Source organism: Salvelinus namaycush, chromosome 30, assembly GCF_016432855.1.
Source record: "Salvelinus namaycush isolate Seneca chromosome 30, SaNama_1.0, whole genome shotgun sequence".
NCBI lineage: Eukaryota > Metazoa > Chordata > Actinopteri > Salmoniformes > Salmonidae > Salvelinus > Salvelinus namaycush.
The window spans coordinates 17,267,482-17,279,142 of NC_052336.1; the positions used below are offsets into that span (position 1 = coordinate 17,267,482).

General features: G+C 39.8%; 2 protein-coding genes across 2 annotated transcripts in view; both read left to right on the plus strand.

Annotated features, from left to right (window-relative positions):
- LOC120025362 (synaptic vesicle membrane protein VAT-1 homolog-like) overlaps positions 1-4,409 on the plus strand; it is a 29,731-nt gene extending 25,322 nt beyond the window's left edge. The window contains exon 9 of the mRNA XM_038969904.1: positions 4,311-4,409. Within this exon, the coding sequence (XP_038825832.1) occupies positions 4,311-4,409 (99 nt within the window). The remainder of the gene's footprint in view (positions 1-4,310) is intronic.
- A 4,062-nt stretch (positions 4,410-8,471) lies between these two features.
- LOC120024909 (tetranectin-like protein) lies at positions 8,472-10,151 on the plus strand. Its single transcript, XM_038969274.1, has 3 exons — positions 8,472-8,580; positions 8,692-8,778; positions 9,754-10,151. The coding sequence occupies exons 1-3, from the start codon at positions 8,472-8,474 to the stop codon at positions 10,149-10,151; spliced, it is 594 nt and encodes a 197-aa protein (XP_038825202.1).
- Positions 10,152-11,661: the final 1,510 nt, after the last annotated feature.

Here is an 11,661-nt window from a genome sequence, read left to right on the forward strand (position 1 = left end):
AATTAATCACTAACCTTTGATGATCTTCATCAGATGACACTCATAGGACTTCATGTTACACAATACATGTATGTTTTGTTCGATAAAGTTCATATTTATATCCAAAAATCTTAGTTTACATTGGCACGTTATGTTCAGTAATGTTTTGCCTCCAAAACATCCGGTGATTTTGTAGAGAGCCACATCAATTTACAGAAATTATCATAACTTCTCCTTAATCAACTTCTCCTTAATGCAACCGCTGTGTCAGATTTCAAAAAAACTTTACGGAAAAAGCACACCATGCTATAATCTGAGTACAGCGCTCAGAGCCCAAACAAGCCATACAGATATCCGCCATGTTGTGGAGTCAACAGAAGTCATAAATAGTATTATAAATATTCACTTATCATTGATGATCTTCATCAGCATGCACTCCCAGGAATCCCAGTTCTACAATAAATGTTTGTTTTGTTCGATAACGTCCATAATTTATGTCCAAATACCTCCTTTTTGTTTGCGCGTTTAGTTCCAAAATCCAAATTGTTCCAAAATCCAAATTGATAAGCAGGTCAGACGAAAAGTCAAAAAATTCCATTACAGTTCGTAGCAACATGTCAAACGATGTATAGAATCAATCTTTAGGATGTTTTTAACATAAATCTTCAATAATGTTTCAACCGGAGAATTCCTTTGTCTTCAGAAATGCGATGGAACGCAGGTCGCTCTCACGGGAGCGCGTGGTCAGCTCATGCCAGACACCTGACTCAAAGAGCTCTCCTTCCCTCATTCTTCACAGTAGAGGCATGAAACAAGGTTCTAAAGACTGTTGACATCTAGTGGAAGCCTTAGGAAGTGCAATATGACCCCAAAGACACTGTATATTGGATAGGCAAACCTACAAACCTCAGATTTCCCACTTCCTGGTTGGATTTTTTCTCAGGTTTTTGCCTGCCATATGAGTTCTGTTATACTCACAGACATCATTCAAACAATTTTAGAAACTTCAGAGTGTTTTCTATCCAAATCTACTAATAATATGCATATCTTAGCTTCTGGGACTGAGTAGCAGGCAGTTTACTCTGGGCACCTTATTCATCCAAGCTACTCAATACTGCCCCCAGCCATAAGAAGGTTAAATAGCATCATGACTCACCACAGTGAGCAATTTATCCCTGGAGAACTCTTGGCCAAATCAACACATGGTTAGGTTTGAGGTTCTTAGATAAAACTAAGTCTGATAACAATGAACATGATATCCTCCAATGGCACTGGTTTCTATAGTGACCCGTGAATGTCAGCGTCCCCATTTGGAGCAGCAAACATAAGAAACAAAAGCCTGAGCAGCGTTGACAAAATGTTGATTCAATGTTGATACGTTTAAAGTAACTGTCCAGTAAAACCCCATCTCAAACTCTATTAATTGTATTTAAAAAAAAAAAAATGTAAAAAAAAATATGTAATGCTTGAAATTTTCTTGGGCCATATGTGATTGGTCCAGCAGCTTTTGCCTTTTTTGTTTTTATTCTCCAGTGGGGCGAAGGATCATTCTTGAGATAATGGGAGGCACGGCTCAGTAATGCACACTCACTGCACACAAGCAAGATAGCTAGCAAGCCGAGCAATCCACAGCTGGTGTTAGCAAAAAGGACAACTCATATGTAACAACTATCTCACCTGTTACTTCTATTTCAAATTATGTGGTTTGTATAGGTAGACCACAATTAAAATACCCAAATGCGGGACAACAGGATGATTTTGCGGGACATTCGCGAGACAGTTGCCTTCATGAATAAAAACATTTAGCAGCACGTCCCCATCCCCCCCAGATGTAGCCTATTGAATATCATTATAGAATATGCATAAAATGCATCCTCCAATTGCAACATCTACCTATGCCCACACATATTGTCTCAAGAAACATTTATATTTTTAATACCCTCAAACACCAAGTTAGGCATCCCTCATTTCAAAATAGGCCATGGCATCATCACTGTCAATCATGAATGATAATTCTTTACATTTTACCAGTGAAATGTCCAAACTGCGTCTGCATGCCGATCATTTGATCTCAAGTAGTTTCATGGGAATATGCATTTAGATCTTCGTGAATTCCTATTTCATGGGCAAATTAGAGCAGATGGTGTTAAACTTCATAGCCTTCCTGTATTACATTTTTTTTTCAATCATAGCACATTCTGGCGCAGTTGAGTTTTGGCCATCTGATAATTTTTGGGGACTATTCAGCTTACCATCCTAAAATCTCATAAGAAATTAAGTGGTATTTTTGGTGTAACAGTAATGTTATATACTATGCTATTATATTTGGTTTTGTTATGTAGAGTACTAACGCACTGGCACACACTGGTTGAATGAACGTTCTTTCCACGTCATTAAAAAAATATTAAAAAAATATTTTACCTTTATTTAACTAGGCAAGTCAGTTAAGAACACATTCTTATTTTCAATGACGGCCTAGGAACAGTGGGTTAACTGCCTTGTTCAGGGGCAGAACGACAGCTGTACCTTGTCAGCTCAGGGATTCGATCTAACAACCTTTCGGTTACTAGTCCAACGCTCTAACCACTAGGCTACGCTGCCACCCCAATTAAATGAATTGACGTCTGTGCCCAGTGACAATTAATCATTATGTGATCTTTCAAGACATTGATTCAGCTTTGATCTAACATTACTAAATGAGCACCATTGTGAGAAGTAGCAGAGTAATGACAGCACTACACCCCTGCAGTCCGCTGCACCAAACAAGTAATTGAAGCGCACCTAGCCATGGTTTTGCCTTTTGCAAAATTTGGTGATGCAGAAATGAGAGACTACATGTGTGGCTGTTTTATGAAAATCTGGGAATATTTGGCCAAGGAAACATTTTTGGTGGTCTCATGGAAGGTCAAATAGCTAGGAAGTGAGACTTTAAAATCGGATTTAGTGAAGTAGCAGCAAATATGTTTATTGTGCAACTAATGAGCATGGAGAGCCTCACAAGTTTGACGAAATGACCTTATCTTTCAGTCTAATACGGTTATTTACTTACTTTTGTAGTTCTTTATCAGAAGCATGCTTTTTGAAAATAGTTAGGCCTAACTGTCCTCTCCAAGTTTAGCTGGAATTTAGCCCGAAAGGATTTGAGAAATATGATTGGTTGACAATAGGCCTATGACATTAGTCTACATCTCGTCTTGCGCTGTGCAGAATATCAGATCTCAGCAACGATTGGAGAAGTGTTTAACATCACCAGTAGGCTACCACATTCTTATGATATAGATTTTTTTTTTCATACGCGAAAAGTGACTGCAAGAGACAGGTTGGAATGTCTGACTGAAATACGGGACAAATTGTTTTTCATCTAAATTAGTGGTGTTTGAATTTGTTAATAAAATGCAGAACATAATTGTTTGGTTGTGGGAAGAGGGCCAAACTGCAGGACTGTCCCGCACAATCTGGGACTTGTAGTCACCCTAGGTTAGTAAGAGTTGGCCTGCTGACTGTTTAGAAGCAGTTAGCTAATGTTAGCATGCTAACGTTAGCTAGCATGCTAACGTTCGCTATCAATGCTAAATAAGCCAGCTGGCTAACCAACAAGAAAGCAAGTCAAAGCAGATCCTCCACACAACAACCATCTCACCATCTCCTTCAATTTTAAATCCTGTGGTTTGCATCTAAAAGTTTTAGATCAAGGGGAAACCTAGTTAACGTTAGCTGTTGTTGTCTGATAAAGATAGCAGCAGCCAGTAGCTAGTTAGTTAGCTTCACAACTAACGTTACCTAGCTGGCTAACGTTATTTATGTTGCTAACAACACAAATATTAGGAATATAATGATAAAGCAAAGGACATAAACGACTCATAATTGTGCATTAATCAGTGTGCATTTATTCATTTATTGATGTTATAGTAAAGTGCCCTAGTAGTTTTATTGTGCATTTCCAAATCCTGAATCCATCCATACTATTTGACTTAGTGCAGCCAGGCTCAGGAAGTCTGCCCCAGTGCCTCCACATGGGAACTAATTTGAATATCCAAGTGTATGCCAGTGTTGTTTCCGAAATGCCAAGCAGGGACACAGAGAAAATCTGCTTTTTAACATCCTTAATTATATATATTTTGTATTAGTAATCTATTTAATTCATATTGTAATTAATTGTAGGTAATATTTCATAACAAATCTGGAACACTGGACAGATACTTTAATAACTGAATCCTTTGTTCCTTGTCGTTGGATGTTTTCTTATAGATACAGTTTATACCGTACATGTTGTGTATTGGTTCTCTATTCTGTATTTGGATAAATTACAATGTGTTCTGTATTCTGTGTAGATGGCCAGTGACAGCACAGAGACTAGTGAGGCTGGTGAGGAGGAGGAGGAACATGAAGGGGACAGTGACAACAAGGAGCGCATGCCTTTCATCCAGTAGGCCCAGGTACGGCACCACAACTGGCCTGGACACCTTAAAGGAAGGAGGTGGAGCGGGGGATTAGTCCCATAACAGACGACTCCACGACCAGAACTACGCACCGTGAACTCAAACCGTTGTACAGTATGTGAGTGTATGTTTGTGTGCTTGTGTGTGGGTCTGTTGTCTTTTGTTATGTAAGATGTTTGAAAGACATTTGGAAACTCATAAGACACTGGTTGTCAAAGTTGCCCATCAGCTAAAGTGCCATTCACTATCCAGTATTATGATGAGCATTGTGTTGCTGACCAAATGATGTTAAGAGATGCTTAGACCTATCTGCAGCCTCATCGTTGTTCATTGTGTTCTATGGCAACCTTAACAAGGGAACAAAGTAGGAACGGAGTGAATAAGGGGTTGATTATGTTGCTTTTAGGGAAAATATGAGAGTGAGTGATTGAGTGTTAAAGAGAACAGTAAGTGAGTGAGAGTGAACCAGGCACATAAGTGATTTTGAACATGCTTGTACTCTTGTCTTGGTGGTTGAAACAAGAGGGAAACAAGGAGGGTGGGTGTTAGAGTAAACGTCTCCTCTAAGCTATATTCCCCTTTCTCTTTTACCGCTATTATGATGACGCAGAAGTGAGATTCATTTCGGCTGCTTCATGAACACTAGTCACTCTGATCACACCATTACCACTGAATACACAGCAAACCCAGAGCAGATTGGCCCTGGGCTATTTACCTCCACCTGCTGCAGTGAGTCTATCAAAATCACTCTCTGAGATCGTTTCTCACCCTCCTCTCTCAGGTTATCTTCAGCAGTGTGTGAGCTAGGAGAGAGTATTAGGAAATGCCACTGTAAATGCCTGCTACCATGTTTACCGACACATTAGGGATCCGACCTTCTGCGGTGTTGTTATGGGATCACCAGTGCCTTTGAGCTAGAAGTCTGCAGCAGTCTTGTAGAAGAATTTGAATTGAATTGTACCCATTCCACAAACACTACATTTCATGGTGGTTCTGCCAAATGCCAGGCAGCATTCTGACTGTGTTTCCTACATTTCTGCAACTAATGAAAATTAGAAATATAACATCAGCTTTTGGCCTCATCCATAGTCCACATTTCAGACAAACGATGCAGAGAGAAATGGCATGGTGGTCAGGTAATGATGATGATTAACCACACCCGTTTCTGTTTAGTCTGTGTTCTTTATGTGTGTGTAAGAAGTTGTGTTACCTTTACTGGCTGGTGCCTGTGTATAGTGTACAATGCCTCCCAAACAGAGTGCCAACGAGGGGGAGGACTAAAGACACATTCACTTACAGATGAGCTGATGGGCCATCAAGAATGGAAGTACTATTGCTGTGGATACCACAGGACAGGAGTTATTCATTTCAGATGTTAACATCTCATGTGAGATGGAGTATGACAACTGTATTGTGCTACCAGTATTATCCATATGGAAAGTGTGAAATCAATCATCCAACGTACAAAGCTATTTATTCATTAAAATATGAAACTACCATTGATGGTACGGAGATGAAAGCTATTGAATCGCCTTGTTATAAACAGTAAATCTAGCTACGGCAGCCGTGTTTCATATAACAGCAAGCTTACATATTACCTTCAGGAGTATTCCCAAACCAAAAATAAATGTACAGACACCGTATAAAACAGCATACAATTTCTTGTAACTTTGCAAGTGAATAGAAAATATGATACATTTTTGTATGTACCCTACTGTCTGTATGGGAAGAAAGGGCCCAGTTATTACATGGCTGTAGAAGTGATTGGAAAGTAGCCAGCTGTGCTTCTCCATCCAAACCACCCACTAGTGAAGAAATCCAGTTTCACACATTTCATTGATCTTTCATTTGCCACTTACAACATTCGTATGATCGTTAATTAGCTAAGTCACATTAAATGTCACAACATTTTATTCAAATATTTTATTAGCTTCATCACAACATTGCACCTATTTCCTTTCATGATAGACTTGGCAATGATGCTGGAAATCAAGTATATTAATGAAGGAGAACAGTACTTCTAAATGTGAATGTGTCTTTGGGTTTTCCAGTTAGTCTAGGTATAGAGTGTAGAGTAACTTGCAGTGTGTATGTTTGTGTTTCCATGGGAGGTCATTATGATGAATAGTCAACTTGCCTTAAAAGTAAAAAAAGATAAACAAACTATGTAGGCGTGTTTAGTACTATAGCTGGAGCCTGATTACAGACTTATATGAAAATATTGTTTAACTGTATTTGTTGGTATTAGTGTTTTTGTTATGTTATACTGTACGTAGTCCAGTTCTGTTTACATGAATAAATGTATCTGAAGAGCATTCTGGGAAAGCTGTGTGTTTTTCTTGGCCTGTGTCATCTGCAGGTTTTCTCCACTAGCCACCCTATGAAAGACTGCCTATAATATCACACTCTCATAAGCTGGGGTATTTCTCCAAGAATTTACAGTATGAAAAATGATTTAAGCTTTAAATCCATGGTAATATTCTCACTGTAAATTACTTGCCTGTTAACAATGGTAAATAGACTTTGACCATGGTTACTTTAAGTAGCTCTGCCGATTTCTTAGGTTCTTATCTAATTAAGTCATAAGGATTCAACATGAATTACTGATTTTCATCATTCCCAATCACTTTGAGTCTTGATATTCTCTTATCATCCCTTTCCCACTTATAGCAGTGGGGTATGTAACACCTTTATTATGCAATATAAATGAGGTTGGTCCTTTGCTATTTACTGGCAGGGCGGTGGCCTTTCACGATGTCACCACCACAACTTCCTATGAATCTTATAAATCAAATACAACTGTGATAACAAATGCTTGACCTTTTCTCAAGCTCCTATCCCCCCACGGTAACGTAAATCAAATGGGTGACCTTTGCCGATGTCCTATGTGCTATTTATAGGCACTATCATCTAAGCCTGCAGAATTTATCTCTCTGACTGGCATAAACATAATTTATGCCGAAGATCTTTTACTGTTTTTATGCTCCAATGCTGTAATATATTTGAAACATGGATTGCATCCTTTTAGCATTGTGTAGCTAAACCACTTTAACTATGTGGTCATATTGCACCTCTCAACAGCCCTAGACTATTATCTGGATGAGACCAGGGTTCCAGAGTATTGTTATGACATTGTGATTACTTTTCAATGTTGCTCTTCAGGTTTTGGGAATTAATTCATGCAAATGGTTTCACACAGACATTATATTTACTGTACCATTACACCTAATCAAATTTGAGAGGTATCTCTTCATTCATTTTTAAGTGAGGCCACGTGCCGCTTGGGCATCCCCGGCTCTCTCAATCAGACAGCAGAGTTTTTCTTAACACTGCACCTCTCTTCCATCTGATCTGTCTACTCTACAACATCACACGCTAAAAAGAACCTCTGCTGCACCAGAGCAGGGAGCTGGACTTCCTCAGCTCTATTAAGCTCCATGTTTTCCATGGTTACACAGCTGAATCTCTGTATTTTCAGCACATTTGAATGAGATATAATTAGAGTTGACAAGCAAAATGTCATCATCCTCATAATGTTTTGATGCATTGGGAGACCTATCTATGCATTTGGTCATACAAATAATTTTGGTGACATGGCGTATAAAATAACAAATCTCTTAGCCATCTATGGAGTAGCAACATTTCTTTTTCAGGGTTAATTTACTGTGGGTCAAATGTATCCATGCACAGGGGAGTGGTGGGAGGTCAGATACAGAAACTATCAGATGTTCTCATACAGAACTTTCTGTGCAGTGTTGCAGTCAATGAATTTACGGCTTGTTTGTGAAATGGATGGGGAAAACGGTAAATGAATTGCACCTTGTCCCAAGTAAATATTTATGAATGGGCAGAAACAGGGGCATCATTGTTGTCACCCCACCCATGGTATTTGAGTTCCCCCTGGCGTTTGAAAAATAGTGTCAGCCAATGAGAGGTGAATCACTGCAGGAGCAAACAGTGAGCCTGTATATAGTGAACTGCCCACATTGCTTTGGGCTCCTGTGTCAATGTTAAAAGTTGTGCCCCTTTCTTTTGTCGGAATTTAGTGCAGACATGGCGTGTCTGGTTCTCCCCATCTTTTTGGTTATCTCTCTTACCTTGCTCCACCAGGGATATAGCCATCCATCTCGTACCAGGAAAGCAGTGCCAGCACCACAGAGAGGTAACACTCACCACACACACTACACTAAACTTCAGTGGCTCTACGATGTTTTTCTGTACATTTTCTCTCTGACATGCCTGCCTGCTTGTCTGTGTTTCTATGGAGATGCAGCGGCAGATGAGGATGATGTAAAGTCGCAGCTGGAGAAGCTGTGGCAGGAGGTGAACTCCCTGAAGGAGATCTCAGCTCTGCAGACAGGTATTGCGGGGTTGGCTGCTCTGTGTGCTCATACTGAGTGCTGATTTATGGCCAGGAACGATTCAAAGAGGGAATGCCTCTCATGGGGAAACAGTGCAGATTTAGCAGTTACTCTATGTTTCTTATGGGTTAAGCAGGTGTATACTGTATGTACCTTTGGTACATGCACTATTGGAGAGAAAAAAATTGTGCTATCTGGAACATAAAGGGTTCTTCGGCTTTCCCCATAGGAAAACCCTTTGGAAAACACTTTTTGGTTCCAGGTAGAACCTTTTTGGGTTCCAGGTAGAACCCTTTTCAAAAAGGGTTCTCCTATGGATACAGTCGAAGAACCCTTTGGAACCTTTTTTTCTAATAGTGTGGAATTGATGCAGAGAAATTATGATTTTATATTTATTATGGTAATTCACGCTAACCCCAGATGTCAGGGGTTAGCGTAATTTACTAATATGCTCAGTCACCAGTAGAGGGCAGGAGTACTCTTACCTTCAACCTCATGCCTCGCAGCAGCAATAATGATGTTGACAGAACACTGAGTCATATGCTGTGGAAGATAATGCAGTTGAATTTCTGGAGCACATTGCGAAATGTATGATGATGGATATAAAAGTATTATGATGAGACAGGTTCTTTATACAGGGAGGGTGGAAGAACAGAGTGTTACAGTCTCATATAGTATGCCTCTGTCTGAGTTCCTCCCACTGAAAGGGCTTATGTCTTATTTTGGGAACTTGGTTTAGGAAGCATGGATACAGATGAAAACCTTTGCTTGGTCCTACTAGTCTTCATTATGTCTGATTGATATTCTATAGATTAGAAAATATCAGTGAGACATTATACACCAAAATATAATGTAAATATATATTTAGTATATATTTCAAATTCTTCAGTAATATTTGAGCATGGTAGGTAGGGTTATTGCCTGAGGAAGTTTGAAGGAGATACATGTATTAAACTGCTTCCCTCTGCTTCCAGTTTGTCTTCGTGGCATCAAAGCTCACAGGAAGTGTTACCTGACCATCGAGGAACCCAAGCACTACCATGAGGCCAACGAACACTGTATCGCGTGGGGTGGAACACTTGCCACTCCACGTGACCTCAATGAAAACAATGACCTGAGGGACTATGCCAAGAGGAGTGCGCCAGGTACCAAGGAGTTCTGGATCGGTGTGACAGACATTGTGAAGGAGGGCCAGTATGTAGACGTCAACAGCATGCCCATCAGCTACTTCAACTGGGACAAGATCAAGAAGCAACCCACAGGGACAAAGAGGGAGAGCTGTGTCGTGCTCTCACTGGCTGCACAGGGAAAATGGCATGATGAGGTCTGCCTTGGCAAGAAAAAGTACATTTGTGAATACCCCATTCCCTAACTTGTGTACCACCATGGACACCAGATGGTTGTTGACAACCTGATGATCATTTATGCTCGTCATTAAAAAATACATAGAAAACGGTTCCAGTGTGAGTCTCTCACCTTCACTGAGTTGTCTGTGTTATACTGCTAATCAAAATGTCCAATTTGCTTTAATTTAGGAGTTGGTGAATTTGTAGAGAAGTTGAAATTCTAGGTAAACAATGAACAATTCCCTTCTGTACTCTCACTTGCAATAATGATTGTTAATGTGTTCATTGTTTAATAGTTATTTTAAAATAACGAGTAGATAGGGCACACTGCTAGGCCTACCAAAATATGCCACTTGATGATTGGTACAGGACTAGACCTTACAGTAGATTCTATTCTAATCTGTGATATTGGCCATAACAGACAGACAGCCAGACATAAGTTACACCCATACATACATCCATACATAGGCCTACATACATACAGGTAACTGCCAAAATAAAGGAAACACCTAACATAAAGTCTCTTAATAGGGTGTTAGGCAACCACGAGTCAGGACAGCTTCAATGCACCTTGGAATAGATTCCACAAGTATCTGTAAGTCTATTGGAGGGATGCAACACCACTCTTCCACAGGAAATTCCATAATTTGGTGTTTTGTTGATGGTGGTGGAAAATGCTGTCTCAGGCGCCACTCCAGAATCTCCCATAAGTGTTCAATTGGGTTGAGATCTGGTGATTGAGACAACCCTGGAATATGGTTTCCATCGTTTTAATGCTCATCAAACCATTCAGTGACCACTTGTGCCCGGTGGATGGGGCATTGTCATCCTATGGGGGCTTAGCCATGGCAGCCAAAATAATGGGCTGCCCAGCATTTTTATACATTACCCTAAGCATGATGGGGTGTTAATTGCTTAATTAACTCAGGAACCACATTAGTGTGGAAGCACCTGCTTTCAATATACTTTGTATCCCTCATTTACTCAAGTTCTTCCTTTATTTTTGTCAGTTACCTGTACATACATGCAGTGGTGGATTTAGGTAGTGTATAGGCTACATGGGCAGCACCGGGCACCCGCACCAAAAAAAGGTTGACCTCAGGTCTCCCCACTTGAAGCCTGAAGTAGGGGGAGTGGGGGAATCTATCACATAGCGCAACTCTAACTCTATACAGTAAAATCAGTCAGGGGGGCTGAAGGGGGCCCAGGCCCAGGGAGCCATACAAGCTAGAACAGCCACTGCATACATTCCCTACATACTTTTTATATATACATATATATTTTTTTTTTTATTAACAACAAATCAATACAGAAAGTACATAGGGGAACACAAGTATATATAAATAATATATCAAGGACAATTGGGCAAGGGGGTACAATATCACATTACACAAGGACCTTAAGGGGCATACATACACTTATAATTCTAACAGCTTTTTTGTTAGTAGAGTATTTAATTGTCTTAAAATATAGTTTAAAAAAATTGTAAGGTAAGAAAATGTAGTGTTTTGTTTGTAAATGTACATTTGTGAATAT

Bases quoted from the DNA above. Each gene is read 5' to 3' on its own strand.
- LOC120024909 (XM_038969274.1), top strand. From the start codon at position 8,472: ATGGCGTGTCTGGTTCTCCCCATCTTTTTGGTTATCTCTCTTACCTTG. The intron at 8,581-8,691 runs GTAACACTCACC...ATGGAGATGCAG, and splicing joins AGTGCCAGCACCACAGAGAG to CGGCAGATGAGGATGATGTA. The intron at 8,779-9,753 runs GTATTGCGGGGT...CTCTGCTTCCAG, and splicing joins GATCTCAGCTCTGCAGACAG to TTTGTCTTCGTGGCATCAAA.